The sequence below is a fragment of the Fukomys damarensis genome, unplaced genomic scaffold (genome assembly GCF_012274545.1).
Source record: "Fukomys damarensis isolate Sample0158 unplaced genomic scaffold, DMR_v1.0_HiC HiC_scaffold_16, whole genome shotgun sequence".
Lineage (NCBI taxonomy): Eukaryota > Metazoa > Chordata > Mammalia > Rodentia > Bathyergidae > Fukomys > Fukomys damarensis.
Genome location: NW_022900928.1, coordinates 16679990 through 16696558, shown reverse-complemented (window position 1 = coordinate 16696558; position 16569 = coordinate 16679990). Strand labels below are relative to the sequence as shown.

At 46.5% G+C, this 16569-nt stretch overlaps 1 protein-coding gene across 4 annotated transcripts in view; it reads left to right on the top strand.

Annotated features, from left to right (window-relative positions):
- The window catches only part of Tead1 (TEA domain transcription factor 1), a 163027-nt gene that overhangs the window by 103415 nt on the left and 43043 nt on the right, over window positions 1-16569 (top strand). For 2 of the 4 annotated variants that reach the window (XM_010615250.2, XM_033764134.1), the window contains 5 exons: window positions 4480-4491; window positions 5218-5352; window positions 6367-6413; window positions 7196-7257; window positions 8321-8445. In XM_010615250.2, coding sequence (XP_010613552.1) covers window positions 4480-4491; window positions 5218-5352; window positions 6367-6413; window positions 7196-7257; window positions 8321-8445 — 381 coding nt within the window. The remainder of the gene's footprint in view (window positions 1-4479; window positions 4492-5217; window positions 5353-6366; window positions 6414-7195; window positions 7258-8320; window positions 8446-16569) is intronic. The other 2 variants (XM_010615249.3, XM_010615246.3) reach the window with 1 other exon arrangement.

The following is a 16569-nucleotide window of genomic DNA, read 5'->3' as shown; positions in this document are numbered from 1 at the left end:
TGTATTTACTCCTGCCTTCTCTAATAATAAGCAAATGAGAGATCATGGCTAGAAAAAATTCAAGTGCCCTTCATCCTTTCTCCAAAACCATCATATAGTTCAGTGATGTTTATCCATTCAAGAGATATGGCTAATAATTTCAGAGATCATGTGAGTTCAGGTAGTACAAGATTAAAAACAACATCTGCAAAATTACTTCTTAGGGAGATATTCTATGTGTTGTTTTTCTCTGAAGAAGTAGTCTTTAAGCCAATGCTGTCTTTTTCAACCTTGCATCATATTTTTCTGTTGATACAGGAAGTATATTTTGGAGGAAAATACTAATAGCTATCAAGAGTTTTTGAATTATGGTCTTTTTTAACTTCATGTTTTTCCTGATATATTGGTAAATGTCCTTATGAATAAATTAAATTGGAATCCAACTTCTGGAATGATGGCCCTTGAATAAACTAGATAATGTCGATTTTTGTGTGTGGTTCATTAACATTCTGCACAGCTGTAATGTGTCGTATTTGCACGCATGTGACTTTTGTATGTTACCCTTACCATTTGCCTACTGTTAATGTCTAACTAGTATGAGATTATTGATTTCATAGAATAATTAAGGATAAGACCCTTATGATACCCAGAGTCTGATCCTTAAGATACTCTGGAGTTCTGAAAACATCCTGTTGTCCCTGCTGTGTGTTTTTGTGATGGCACCGACTTACACACGGACATTTTCCAGATATTGTGTCCATTTCAGTCATAAAGAGAAGGCAGTTAGCAGAACAGAGTTGTAGCAGTGTCCTTGCCTTGCTTCATGAAATATGAAAGCCTGTTTACTTAATAACAATAGCAATTTGAAAGGCTTCAGGCTGAGGAGTTTATGCCTGACACAGCCTGCTGGACCACGAGGCCAGGGCAGTAAAGCTATTGATGGTATGGTGTGTCTGAAATTGGATTGTGAGGAAAACAGAGTAGGTAATAAGACATGCACCTCGAGTCAGAGGGCTGTGCCTGCATCCTCAAGCTGTAGGGCAGTTTGTTCTCAGCACCCATCCCACCTCCCAGGGGGTGTACAGTGGCAGGGCTCACAATTCCTCCTCCATAAGTATTTTCCTTATCGCAGGTTAAGGGCTCAAGTTGGGGTTCAGTAAGAAGAGGGAGACTTGCCCTCTCTCACTGTCCTCCACCTGATCCCCAGATGTTCAGTTCTTTGTGGCTCCATTCTTTCTAGTCTTAGAGATAAAGGGATTTAAAGGCAATGAGGAGAAGGCAGTGTAAACTTGTTCAAGCTTTTTTCTTGAACATATTTTTCCTCTGCTGCTCATACGTTGTTACCTCACACCCCCCTTTTTTTCCCTATAATATGACATTATCGAGAATAACTCAATATTGACTTAATAGCAGTTTTTCAAGATAAAACAGCATGCTCATCCTTTGTAAATTTCACCCACATCTCAGAAATGTTGGTAAGACAGCATCTTAAAATTAAATTGGTGTACAAGGATAGAACATGTTTTTAGTTGTGTTTAAGCTTCACTATTGGCTACATTGGCCCCCAGCCCTTTAGTGTGGGGGTAAGAGGAGAAAATGGAGTAGAATGTGTGAAAGGCCAGGATATCAGACCAGAGTGACACAGAGAAGCAATTTACTCAGGTCTGACACTTACAGTTATAATTTTTCCAAACCCAGGCATGTATCTCTGGGCTGAAAGTGACAATTGAGAGATCTGTCCATTGAAATCTCTTAACTCCACATCCTTTCTAACTTCCATTTCAGAATAAGTGGGTCTTCGGCCAGGCTCTCAGTTCTGATTTCCAGATAATCCTGGTGGTGCTTATTATCTATCTTCAAGGTTACTTTAGATTTTAAACAGCAAAAAAATGTTAATCTTCTTAATGTTCACATGTATATCATAGATGAAGGGGCCACAGTATATAATTAAGCGAATGGAGTAGTTCCACTACAAAAGGTGAGAAGTCATTGGTATAGACATTTTAGTCCATTTGCAGAAAATTGCCTATTCTCAGATAGGTAGGTCAAGTGCAGAAAGAACCACTACTTGAGATAAAATTTTCTTTCCACACTCAGCTTTGTCTTTTATCAGGACAGGCAGCTAAGAGTGGCTCACATTTTAACATCCTGCTGTCTTCCCACTAGCAATTTTCTTGGCTATCTATATATTAAGATGTTTTTGTTTTATAATGAACCTCACTCTCTTAGCTACAAATATTTTTCAAACTGAAAGTACATTAGAGAATATGCTGTGACTCCTTATTTGGCAGATGAAGGAAATTAGAGGATGGTGACATCGCTTCCCACAGTAACACAGTACACGCACATCAGACAGGGCAGGTTGGAGCCCAGGTCTCACATCTCCCCACAGGTGTATCAGTTGCCATCTTAGCCACAGTTGGCACTGTAGAGGCATTAGATTTGCCCTTCTACTTTCTTTGAACTCCTGTTTTCACTTAGGTACCTAGTTGAATTCTGGGTAATGAGTCAAACATTAAACAAAAGAAAAAGATCATGTTCTGAGGCTATGTGACATAAAAAACAAGAGAAATGCTTTTCTCTTTTCCCACATTGGTTGATATTTCTGTTCCAAACAGAAATATCAAGCTTTTGTGAAACTTAGAGGAACTTTTCAATAAACCTAGTAAAGCGAAACATTCCAGGCAACCCTTAATAGAAAATAGGTGATGGAAATGCAGGAAACTCTTTTCCATTTGGAGCTGGACTTTGGATTTGAGAGTTGCCCCACCTCCACAGACCCAGAAGATTTTGTACTTGAAGCAGAATCTCTTGTCATCAGCGTTGCATAATCCAGAAAGCACAGGTCTGTGAGAGGCCCTGCCACATTCTTCTGGAAAAGACCCAAACCCATGAGCTCTTTCAGAGTTATCCTTCAGAATTCACAGCATTAGGCAGGCCAGAAGTCTGCTAGATCCCCTAGACCTGCCCCCGGAGAACTTGTAAGGCTTTCATGTTGAGGAAGGTACCTGTGGTCACACCTATGCCATTACCTCAATTTCAGAAATCGCTTAGAGTTAGTCTTGTAAGGGGTGAAGAGGCTTCAGGGCTTTGAGTCCAGCAAAACTGGTCCAAAGAGAAACTAACTTTGCATTGCTGTCAAGGTATTCCTGATCGCGGATGTAGCAAGTGTGACAAGAATTGTGCTTTCTGTCCCTCTGAGAGGATAGGCCAGGCAAGGACCAGGGAAGCCACAGGACCATCCTAGAGTGGACTGACTGGCACTCACACTTGCATTCCCAGGGCTCAGTTCAGCTTCATGGCATGTCACATTCACATTGTTTATCATCAAATCATCTACTTCAAGAGTCACCCCCCTCCCACGCCTCTTCATTTGAAATGTTTCAGGTTTTTTTGTTGTTGTTGTTACCTGAGGAAGCCGGCTTCAGATTAGAGCTTTTAACAGGTTAGCAAATGGAGCCTCACCTGGAAAGTATCCTTTGATAAGAAGGCGATAACAGGTGGCACTGAGTGACCTGGGGCCCTTCCCTCCTGGACCAGCACCCCCGGAGTTCTTTAGCTGCGTGCTTGCCCGCCCATATAGATGGTCATAGTGCCTATGTGCACCTGTGGAGGGCTGTACTTGAAGCCATTCATTTTTCAGTTGTGAACCATAGAAATGTACAAAGTAACAATCTATGCAAGCCTTAAGTGAACTGTGCTCCTCCTCCTCCTCCCCTCCTCTTTCCCTCTCTCCCCTCCCCTCCCTTGTGAGTGTGGGGGGGTGGGGTGTGGATCACATGGTAGTCCTGGCAAGTTCCAGGGCAAAGTGGTGCCTACACTGTGAAATTGAGCCGGGTGGGTCTTTCTTAGAAGCCCCAGCATTGTGTTGCAGACCGAGATTGTTTTACCTTCCTCTTTGCCTTGCCTTTGGCACCTCAGCGTGTTTATTCCTCACCTGTGGTTGGCTCTGAAAACATGGAGGCTGCCACTCAGCTGGCATCCAGCGTCTAAGCCTGCAGCTGCCTTTGACTGTCCGTCCTGTACCGTGAGCTCTGATGGCAGCCACAGTGGGCGCTCCATTATTCTGATGTAGTCTTTTGTTCTTGCTTTGGTGATATCTGCACCTGGAGCACAGACGGTTTCCCTGCATCCAGAACTCTTCATGCTCTGACCCCACACAGCTCTGCCTGCACCAGCAGGACCTGCTGTGTTCTGGGGTCTCACTGTTGCTCCATCAGTCCTGGGGTAGCCATTAGGCCAGGTCATGGGAGTTTTTAACTGTGGATGTTATTGGGTGACCTTGATAATTGGCTTTCTAAATAGCCATGTAGAGCAAACATTCCTAAAATGTGAAGAAGAAAAAGACATAGTCCTCTATTTTATTGTGCTCAAGAATTGTGCTTGTATACACACATACACACGCACATACACATATATATTTATTTATTTATAACTGAAGAAGAAAAGCAATCCTTTTATATGCAATCTTTTTAACAAATTGTTTATTATTGTATCCAGGTAACAAGCATGGTAAGTATTTTCATTAAACTGAGTATTCTGTATTTTAGCTGTGCTTGGCAGACTTTTTTGGCTAGCTTTGTGTTACTAGTCTTGGCTTTTCTAGAAAAGATTCATTTAGCAAAAGGAGAAACCACCTACCTGTGTCATCCCCTGTGCCCTCGGCTTTTGTTAAGAAGCCTGGTAGCCTCAGACCCATGGCGGTGATGCTCGAGAACGCATGCGCCTGCCAGCATGCTGCTTGGCCCATCTTCCACCTGTCCGCTGCTTCTGAGCTGCCCCCGCCAGGTGTCTTCCAAACAGCTGGAGCACAGCACACTCAGAGCTCAACACACCCTGTCCCCAGTCCACAAACACATCTCTTCCTCTAGCATGGCCTCACCCAGCCTCCCCCCCCACCATGTGTTAAGTAATTAGAAAGCTTTTGTGGAAGCTGAAAAAATAAATTCATTGTCTGCTCTTCTCAGAGGCTTCCCCATTCTGTTGCAAAATAGAATAAGATAAAAATTAAAAACAAAAAAGCCTTGCCACTGGGTGTTCTTAGCAAATGTTCAGAGTTTATGGTAGGTTGAGTGTGTTTTTAGCCTTCTGGCCATGTTTATTTATCCATGCATGTTTGCTTTTTTGGCCTCTTTTGTGGCTCTGTATTTTAGTCCATGTGCTCGTGGCTGCGGCTGTGTAACCTGCCTGGTAGCCATGCGTTCTGTATTAAATCATTGTGTCACTGTCACCTTCAAGGATCAGACTGCAAAGGACAAGGCCCTTCAGCACATGGCCGCCATGTCGTCAGCCCAGATCGTCTCTGCCACTGCCATTCACAACAAGCTGGGGTTGCCTGGGATCCCACGCCCCACCTTCCCGGGGGCACCGGGGGTAAGTAGGAAGCAGACCCAGGAATGATGGCTGAGTAGGGTGTGGGGTTGGCTGCCGGCCAGCGTCAAGCCCTCCGCCTGGCCCTTCTGGTCCGTTGGGTCACATGTTATGAATGAAAAGAAGGGAGAGGAAAGAGAGAAGGGAAGAGGAAGGGAATCCTTATCCCTAAAGACAGAAAGGGAAGCATCATTTTCCTGATTCCCTTTTCGATTGTAGCCTTCTTATGCTCTCTTTACCCTCCCCTTTAGGTCACTTCATGACACTTAGCCCCTAAAGAGACAAAATTTTCTATTAGTATTTTCATTTTGCCATATTCCAAGGGCTAAGAAGCATTATACTATGATCACCTTTAATCCTCACAGTCATCTGAAATGTCTTTTACTATTGTTGCCATTTTACAGATGAAAGAGCTGAGGTTGCCTAGGAGCAAACTTCAGGTATTGTGATGTCAGGATTTAGCTCCAGGCCTACGTGACTGTGAAAGGTGCCGTTTCCCCTTGTCTCGTGCAGCCTGTCTGGTGGGAAACAGCAGACACCAAAGGCCTCAGGGACACTCAAAGCAAATGGAGGCTTGTGTTGCTTCTCTGAATCCCTGCCCTCTTGTTCTGGGCTGTGTCCACTGTTCCCTGGACCTTGGGTGTTGCAAACCATCAAAGCAAGATATTATTCAGAGAGTATTTTGGAGTGGAGGGAGAGGAGGAAGAAAGGTTTGTACTTAGGTGAAGCATCCCCTACCACAAACTCATTCTCTCTTAGGTGGAATGAGAAATAAAAAGTAGCTGCCTGGTCTCCTGCCTCAGGAGGATATTCGGGGTAGAGGGGCTAAGGAGAACCCTGGGTTGCCAGGCCAAGGGTAGCTTGTGATCTTGTGCGCAGTGTATGGTGACCATGTCTGTGATTAGGGAAGGTGCTGCTGCAGCTGGTTGGAAGTGGGAACCTGCTGTGCTTCAGCAGGGGTTGCAGTGTGTACACGTCCTGAATTGTGCTTAAGATATTGTTGCTTTTGCCTTCCAGTTCTGGCCTGGAATGATACAGACAGGGCAGCCAGGATCCTCACAAGAGTAAGTCTGAGGCTGGTCATAGCCCACCCTGGGGAAAGTACTTTCTGCATCAAACTGTTGGGGCTTACAGGAAAAAGGGCTACATAGATTCCTGCAGTAGCCCACCCTGTATTCTTCTGAGGCCAATAGCAAGAAAGACACTGCCTCACTACCACCATAGGTATTGATGGTCATCTGCTGGAAACAGAAAAGACTCCCTGTCCCTTTGTGGCTTTGGAGGGCAGCGCCTGGGCTCTTCCTCAACCTGACAGGGCAGCAGAGTCCTATAGCACTTTCCATTCTGGCTTTTCCCCCGTCGGGTGGCCAGTAGGAGCATCTTCAAATTCTTTGGGGGCAAGGGAAACAGGCTGAGGCCCCCAGAAAAGAGCAGTTCGGAAATAAAAGCAGAAAGGAAACCCTGCCTGCCTGTTGAAAGAACTTGAACTCATTGTCCCAGTACAGGAGAAGCTGAAGCATATTCTAGACCTCGCCTAGACATAGTGTCTGCTGACCCCAGTCCCTGTGGGGATGTCAGAGGCTGATGTCACAGTCATGAAAGTCAGGCTGACATCTGATCACCTTGTCCTGTACCTGGCTGAAGTGTGGTGGTTTGATCTCTGGAAGCCTACTGGGCTCTCTTAGTTGGGGAGAGCCAAGTGCCTTTGTCCATAGAGTTCTGCCTGGGATGTGCCTACCCCTGTAGGCAGGGAACAGTGCAATGAGGACTCCCCCTTGGGCGGCCAGGGCAGACCTAGATCATGCCTGCCTATGACTTATGACTCTTGTCACCTGTTTGTCCCTAGTGTCAAGCCCTTTGTGCAGCAGGCCTACCCCATCCAGCCTGCGGTCACGGCCCCCATTCCAGGTGAGTCTTCCTAGCTTTCTTTTGGTGGGAGGTGAGTGGCCCCCATAGCTGACAGCTAGGCTTGTTTGGTTCCCAAAGTACATGATGCCATCTTTGCCATAGCTACACATCTCCTCTCACTTGGGAATCATAGATACTCTACCACCCCTGCTTTCCTGAAGGTGGCAGTAGCCTGGAGCTCAGGACAGCCACAAGGGGTGTCCCCCCACACTAGGGCCTAGGTTCCCTTACTCATCTCCCAAGCGCGCTTCAGAAGGGTTTGTAGAGAAACAGGAAGGCAAATTATTCTCACTAGAGACATTGGTCACACTTAGAAGGGGAAGTTGTGGTTCCTTTTGCATCTGAATTAGGCAGTCTTGAGTTGTAAACTGATGTGGTTTTCTTAGATAAGTAGATTGCCCTTCTAGGGCCCTTTCTGCAGAGGGACTCTTACATGGAAGCCCAAAATAGAAATCAGGAGTCTGGTGGACCCACCTGCCTCCTGTCCCACCAGACACCCATCCCCACCCATACCATCAGTACCACATATGTTCAGTCACTCAGATGACCTGCTCAGAGTCCACTACTGTCCACTCTAGAGGCCCCAGGTGAAAAATACCCTCACATGCTGCTCTCTGCTCCCGAGGTCTGGAGCCTTTCATGAGAATATTGTATAGTTCTGGTAACCACAGTCATAAGAAAGAAGGTGGACGAGTACAAGATGTGCATGAAATGCCTGGTCTCATGGGTCTTTAGAAACTTCCCTCCAGTGCTTCAACCATTCTGGGTTGGTCCTTCACTGGGGTCTTTTGACCAGGGTAAACGTCCTCCTGCTGTTGCCCTTAAGCTTAGCTGCAGTTGGCTTAATGAGGAGCTCATGCACTGCACCTGTTCAGCTGGTCCCTGTCTCAGGGAGCCTCAGCCAGAGGTCACCAATGCCCAGCTGAGTTCCTCCTTAGATGCTTCTGGAGGGGCTCTTGGCCTTCCCTTGGAGGTCCTCCATGTCCAAAAACCCTGCCCTAACCCCAGCCCAAGGCCTGGGGGAGACAGAGGCCAGATGTAAAGGGTGGCATTGGTTTTTCAGGGTTTGAGCCTCCGTCTGCCCCAGCTCCCTCTGTCCCTGCCTGGCAGGGCCGCTCCATTGGCACAACCAAGCTTCGCCTGGTGGAATTCTCAGCTTTCCTCGAACAGCAGCGAGACCCAGACTCGGTGAGTGTGCCCAGAGTGAGTACTCATCCAGGATTTGCTTCCTGCTTCTGTTTACCTTCTCATATCCCCCCACCTTTCCTGACAGAAGCCCCTTGTGAAAGCAGACTGGGGCAGCCAAGCAGCCTTTGCTCTGGGAGAAGGAAGGGCATTCCTCTTGGCAAGTGTGGGAAAACCTCAGGGCGCTGGAGCATTGCTGCTCACACCACGCACTTCAGTGAGGCCTTAGGCTAGAGGGAGACCCTTGATCCACTGTCACCTGGTAGTGCAAGGCTTTGGGTTCCATCCCCAGCACTGCAAGAGAACAAATTAACAACAGGTAACATCAGTTGATCGAGTCTCACTCTGTGCCTCGTCCTGTGCAAGGGCATTCAGATATTTGATCCCATTTTATGGGTCACAAGCCCTGTGAGAGCAGGCACTGTGACAGATGAGGAAACAGAGGTTAAATAACTTTCCCAGAGTCACATATTCAAATCTAATGGAGTGAAGATTCAAACTCAAGTCTTTAAAACTCTGAAGCCTAAACCATCAGCTATTAATTCTGTTCGGCTTTTCCAAATCTGTGTTTGCTCAAAATAGCAAGTTGTTATCTTAAGGCAAAGTAACAAAGTGGTACTTTAACAGCTTAACGTAGAATGCAGAGCATTATAATATCATAAATACCAGTAACATTGGCATCTGGACTCTATTTGTCATTGTCTTCTTTTCCTTCTCCCCCACCCCATCTTGTACTTATTGTCCCATACATATGTGATCCTCCCTTAATTCCCACCCGCAAGCCCCGCACACTTTCTTCACACCCACTCCTTGGCTGTGCATGTGAGCATTGCATCTGTGCGTGGGTGAGCCCGAGACAAAGATCGGAGGAATCATGAGTTTCTCTGGGATCCTCACCAGCTCCTTTCTGCATTCCTCCTCTCCCCGTCCTGCCCACCATGGGTTATGAACAGCACAGAGGTCCCAGCATTGCTGTATGTTGCCAGCCTTGCTGTCACTCTGCTATCAGGAGAAAGTGTCATGTACATGTTCACAGCCTGTTGGAAATAACCGAGATACTGAGCGACTGGAGGTCACTTCTGTGGGGACTTTGCACTCCGGCTATGTGGGAGGCCTCCTCTGGGGGTGGTGGAGGAGAGGCCTGGCCTGCAGTGAAGACAGGGCGCCCGTGCATGGCCTACAGACCTCCCTGCCTGGCGGTTATGAACTGGGGTAGCCAATGCCAAAGTCGACCGCTTCCGAGTCAGAGGTAAATGAAGAAAATGATGTAAAGTGCGTCATTGGGCCCTCTAGGGCAGGCACGGCTGCAGCAGTCTCTTCCAGCAACTGACTGCTTCATAAGGGAGCCATGCTGGTGGATTAGGATCCGTATGTGCCGGGGTGAGTGCTTAAAGAGCCTTCGGGTTTGTGTCCTTCCTGTTCTTTCTGAGGAATGGACAGGGCTCTTTGGTGGAGGCTGCCTGCCAGTCCTGTTTGTAGAGTACCTAGTTGTTTGAGGAGCATTTTGTTGGTTGTTCCACCGTGAGGTAGGCTGTTTTGCTCATTTTACAGATGAAGAAACTGAGGCCCAGGTACCCTAAGTTACACTCATGATATTTAGCTCGTAAACAGAGGAGTCTGGAGTCTAAATCATCCATCTTTCTTTTCTTTCCCTTTTCCTTCCTCCCCCCACCCCGTTTCCTTCTCCCTGGGGTCTTGACTCAGCACTGTAATGCACACTAGACTAGCACTCTCATCCCAAACCTTCTATTTCATTATGCTCTTTTCTCTGCTGTTAAGCACTGCTTCCCTCTTGCCAGGGTCTCTTGCACTGCCTGTTCTGTCTCCTGTGTAGGCAAACCCCTCTCCCTCTGAGTGTGGCCCTTTATAGGGCACACCTTGCAGCTACTGGGAGGACCCTCCCAATTATTTTTGTTTTCCTGGTTTAAAAACTGGAGTGTTTTATCACCAACTGTAGTAGCCTCCTCACAGTTGCTGTCTGTCCTCTCTGGTTATGGATCTGTCAAACCAGAATGCTGCTCTTTTGTTATTCCTGTGGCAGATTTATTCAGTCCATTCTGTAAATATTTACATGACTGTGTGCATGTGTCAGGGGCTGGGGAGAAGAGGGCCCTGCTGTGTCCCAGCAGAGTGTGACATCTAGAGAGGGAGACATGAAATCCCTGTGGTGTGGGTGACTGTAAGGAAGGAGGGGTATCGAGTGCCATGAACATGAGACCGTGCTCAAGGAGGCTTGCAGGGAGAAGTAACAGACAGGGAAAGAATAAGGGAGACGAACCTTCCACAGCTGATGAACCCAGACCTTACCATATTCGCAGAATAGAGTCCAGAGATACGTTTTGTGTGTGTCAGGATGACGGCTGTGTAATCTGAATGGTCCGACTGAATGGCCTTTCACTGTCGAAATCAAAGCGGGTCCGATAGATTGGACCCCAGTACTTGAGTTAGAGGGTCCTTAAATGGGAATCAATACCTTGGGCCCTTTGAGGAAATAATGATTCTAGTTTGGCGGTGCTCATGTGGAAACTGAGCGACATGGGAACCTTTTGAACACTATCATATGCCAGCCATTGCTTCAGATGTTAGGGATTCAGCAGCAAAGGAAACAAAGTTCTTCCTCTCAGGGAGCTCACTTTTGGAGAAGACGAAACAACCACCACACAAATACATACACACTCACAAACATAACTATATAGACATTATGGTCCCTCAGTGTCTGGGTCATGGCAAAATACATGGGTGTTCAAGTCCTTTATGTGAAATGGAGTAGTAACTGCATAGGAACCGTACTTTTCTTCCTCCATATGTTGAATTGTCTCTATGAGCTATGATAGAAAAATACAGTTAATGATTTAAAATTTTTTAAATGTATTATAGTAAAAGAGACATTGCCATTAACTCGAAATATTCCCCCTCACCTTAAACACATTTATCCTATTGTTCTTGCCACTTTGTGAAGCAGTTTTAGAAGTTCTCATTCTGGAGTCTCTTCAGTAATGTTGTTGTGGTTCTTTTGATGTTCTGAATCAGTTCAAAAAGTTAACAAGTCATAGTTATTTTGACCTGGAGGCAGAACCAGAAATCTCATGGTGCCATATCCAGTGAATAATGTGGATGAGGCTACACCATAATTTTTTATAAGTCTGTCTTCATTTTTTATAACACCTTGTAAAGATACTCATGTAGTAGGACTTCCCGAGAGGGATGTTTGAGGTGGATTGATGGTAATGTGTCCTTTACTGTAATAAAACTTAAAAAAAAAAAAAAAAGAAGTCAATATTCACCATATATTTTGATCAAACCACACATATGACTTATAATACCTAATATATCTAAATGCCGTGTAAGTAGTTATTCTGTATTGTTTAGGGAGTTAATGACAGAAGTCTGTGCACACATAGTATAAGAGGCAACCAGGGTGGGGGGATTTTTGATCCACAGTTAATTAAATGAAAGACATAGAATGGAATCCATGGGGGGAATCTGTGGATCAGAGGGCCAGCTTGCTACAGTATGCCAAGGGATGCTCAGAGCTTCTTTGGAATAACAGCCCTTCACAAGTGAAAGTTACTTGCTCCTTAAATTAAAAATTATAATTTCAGAAAATGGTAACACCTCTAATATATATGCTAATGTTTCTGACTTGTGTTATGATGTTTAATTATATCTATCGAATGTTGCCAGCAAGTGCTGGCTGTGACTTTGTTGCTGTAGCCTCAGTCTCGATTTTTGATATCACTTCTAAAGTTCCTATGTTATGAACACTTAACTTCACAACTAAACGCCAGCCAGGTATGTAAAAATTATACATGGCAGATTGGAAGTAGGATATATTTTATTTTAGTACCCATGTGATTTCTGTACTACAGAGGAAAAAAATTGTAGTTGACTAATTGAAAGGAGGAAGCATTAACAAAATTATTTAAAGCATTTGACAGTGTTTCAGGTACCCACCTCTCAAGTCACATAACATGCTCTTTACTGGGCATGCTGTCACACCCCATGCTGTCACAGTAAAGGTGTGGTGGTACTTCAGGAAAAATTCGAAACATGTGGGTGGCTTTTTTTGTGTGACTTCCTGAACTTTAATCTTACTATCGTTTTTCTTCCAACAGTGGGCAAATTAAAGCGACCTAAAATATTCATTGGGTGTATTTTAACACATTTGGTTATACAGTGGTTAACATTTAACATCAAACATTAAGCACATTGATTTGATAAAGAAACCAACAAAATAACCAGTGAAAGATGGTAAACACATTAAACTTTGCATTTAAATTCTCTAAACCTTTGCTTCCTCCAGACAAGTACATACATTTCTACCTAGTTCTCCATAATGGCTTGGGCCCATTGGAATCATGGGGTTGTAAGATATTTTTTAGAACAGGAGGAGAATGAATAGGCAGGACAACACAAATTAAGTGGCCAGGTGCGATTCGGTTTTTCCTCAGCGATTGTTCACCTTACCACAGCTCTGTGAGGCAGGTAGTTGTACTCCTTTCTGTGAAGGAAGCTTGGAGAGACTTCTGACTTACACTAGTGGCTCCAGCCCCCACCCCTGTTGCTTGCCTAGGTAACAAGGCCAAGCGCTTCCCTTGCCTCCTCCTCAGCCTGGGGCTGCCTCCCTAGTAGTACCAGCATTTCTGTTTTTACCACTAACTGCATTATTTATTTGTAAATTTTTATCAGTGCGCATTTGTGGTACATAATGTCTATATCTGTCATGAGTTGGTACAGGTACATAACACACCTTCATTCTTTCTTCATCCCCTTCCCGTTTTTCCTTCCCCTCAGACTTCACAGTTCTGCCACCTCCAGTAGGAGTTGTAGTAGTATTAGTGAAAACCAATACTTTACCCATTTTTCTGTGTGCCTACACCTTGCACTGTCTCATGTAATTTGTACGAAGTGCCATAGTTTGCCCATATGAGACAGGCATCTCGTGCTGGAAATGGGATTCACATGCAACCAGCTGATTCTGTATCCTGAGATTCTGATCCAGAGGCTGGCTGGTCCATTTGAATCTGAGTAGCCTGTTGTAGCCCCAGGCTGTAAGGGGCTGGCAAGACTCACGGGCTGCACGCCCCCTGCTGGCCCTGGGTGCTGTGTACACCAGGTGCCTGCGCCTCCCCAACTTGGTGGTGGTTCATTTTGGTAGAAGACCCTCTGTTACCTTTGTCTCCACTAGAAGCAAAGAGAAAAACCCCAGAGGTTGAAGAAAGAAAGGCGGGCTCAAAACAAAGACTATTTTAGAAGTGGTGAGCAGTGCTTGAAAATACACTCTCTACATGACTTCACTGTTGTATATCAAAGGACTTCAAGTGTGAAGGGCAGGATCCCCCACCCAGGGCTGGGCTATTGAAAAGAACCTGCCCTGAATCAGGGTCCATTTTCTGCAGGCCGAGTTAGGCAGCTGCTGCTTTGTACACATGGAAACTCATCTTGGCAAGCTGTGCCTGCCTGGAGAGTGGTTCTGCTGATAAAGCCTAGCTTGGCCCCCTCCCCACCCTGAGGTGTGGTGGCTCTTGCAGCCCCCACCTCACAGTCCCTCCTGCTCCACGGCCGAGCCAGTGTTTGTTCACCCTTCCCAGGCGCCTGCTGTATAATTCCTGCTGTGGCCTAGATGCCAGTGTAAGGAGGGGCTGCGAGCGAGCAGGGTGGGAGAGTGGGAAAGCTTTACTTATGTAGGAGTCACACAACTGGAGAAGGGAAAACTTGGGAGGGAGAGACTAGAAGATTGTTTTCTAGACTTGGAAGAAGTGTTCGTTTGCCCCAGAAGAAGGAAATTTCCATGATGTGGTACAGAAGCAGACGCCCCCCCACTTGTGCTCAACATGGAGACTCCTGTATGTAATCGTCCCCAGCATTTGGATGCAGGCTGTCCCTATGTGCAGTCTATAAGCAAAGACACAGCAGCTCCAGAGCGTCACGTAACTTTAACTAGGGTTGGGGCCAGGCTTTCCTCGTGGATTTCTTTTTCCATGCCAAGGTTCTGGGATTCTTCTCAGGCCATGGGGTAAGGAGTGAGAGGAGCGGAGCGACTCCACCTGTGCACTAGAACACATCTGTTTGGCTCCAGGGGCATCCCCTTCTTCTGCAAAGAGGGGGCCTCTGTTTGAATTCTGCCAGCTGTGCGAGATGTGGGACAGATGACTTTGTGGCTCAGCGCGGCCTTCCAGTCTGTGAAGTGGACAAGGGAGGGTCGCTTGCACAGTAGTACTATGGAGATCACAGCCTGCATACTTGGCACGTTTCTTGAACCCTTTGTATAGCAGTATAGTGGAAAACTGAGCCAGAGAGATGTATGGCAACCAGGCTTGGGACAGTGTGCTTCCCCGATGGTTTGAACTATTGCAATTCAGGAGGGAGCTACGATTTTTAAAAATAAATTATTTTTTGTGTAGGTAATTAATTCATGGGGTCACAAAGCTACAAGTAGAGAAGAGTGGGAGGGAGATTTCCTTTGCTTCTAATTACTGTTCCGCCCCTTAGAAGGTAACCACTGCTATTACAGCTTTAAGAATCTTTTTAGAGATTTCCATAATATGAATATATATCCTCTACCCCACTTCCCTTGTGACTGTGATCCACTATGCACTACAGGGAGAGGTGGCCACAGCAGGTTAGAGCAGGGGCAGGAGAGGGAAAGGGTGCTGCTGTTGCACGTGATAGGAGAGGACCACCAAGGCCCTGGGGACTCACGGGCTGCGAGAAGCGAAGGATGAGTGGAATGGTGGCCTCAGAGGCTGAGTGTGCTGGTACAGTCCACATCACAGAACAGCAGGAAGCAGAGTTGCTTAGAGCAGCCTTGGTGATAATGAAGTTTCTTCTCGTTCTCAAAGCACATGTGATCTTGAACACAGGGGGACTCATAGCTTAACTCAGCCGAAGACACAGTTAATAGACCGCAGGATTGGCTGTTTGAACCATCTGAATCCAGAACTAGTGCCATGAGGAATTTTAGGGGACTGATGGCAGTTGCTAGCACGGAGCAGTCCTGCCACTTACCAGGGCCCACCCCACTACCTGGGAAAGTGGGGAGGTGGGTTGTGTTTCACAGATGCACATGTGGACAAACGGGAATGTTGGGACTTTGGATTTGGGCTCTTAGAAGAGAATTCCTGATGGCAGCCTAGGCTTGGTGAGAGCAGCACCTCTCAGGGGGAAGTGTCAGGTCTGGCTCCTTAATTTCTAAGGCACCGAGGGGCCCCTGGAATGTGGGGGGTAGAAGTCAACAGTTCTGGTCCTAAAAGAGCTCTTGTTCTTCCCGCCAAGGAGCAGCAGGCCTCTGGCCAACCCTGCTGTGAAGTGTTAGGCTACAGGTCTTGACTTTGCTTTGGAACCTAGGACCAGAAGTCTCAGAGGAAATGCAGCATAGACCTGTTCCTGAGGCGGGGGGTGGCTGTGTTGCAGTGGCTGGGATGGAGGAGTAAGATCAGAAGAAAGGGTCAGGTCCAGATTGCAGGATGAACCTTGCCTGTGTCCTGGGCAGGCCAGAGAAGGGCACACATCACCAGCAAGCTCCTGAGCCGTAGAGCTGCTGAAGCCATTGCCTCTTTGGAATCTGGGCCTGCTGGCTGAGCAGTTCCAGTTTCTGGTTCTTCAGAAAACTGCCTCTTGCACTCCTGCAGTGCTGGACTTGGATGTGTGTTCCTAGTCGTAACCTAGGGCAGCCCTCGAGAGCCTGCCCAGAACTTACACATTTGTGATTCATCTGACCTTCACACTTGACCCCGGAGATTAAAAGACCAAGTGCCATCCCTGTGTTCAGATGAAGAACCCAAGACTCAGAAAGGCTAAAAGCCACACAGCTCAGAAATAGCAGAGCCTGGATTCTCACCTGTGTGTCATTATATGTATCTATCTCATGTGTAGAATAACTGGTCAGAAAGTGCACTTGGCCTGCCAGCTTCTTGGCACAAGGATGCCTCCAGTTGCATGGGTGGCTGTGCTCAGCCTTTGGGCCACTCCAGGTTTTCCTCCTATATTTTACCAAGCATGGTCTTCAGTAGGATACAAGACGCACAATGTCTTCCAGGGTGGAGGCAGCAGTGGGTGTGGTGGGCCCTGCCCTCTGCAGCCCTGCCCTCTGCAATCCTGCAGCATGCCCAGCACACATCCGTCCAT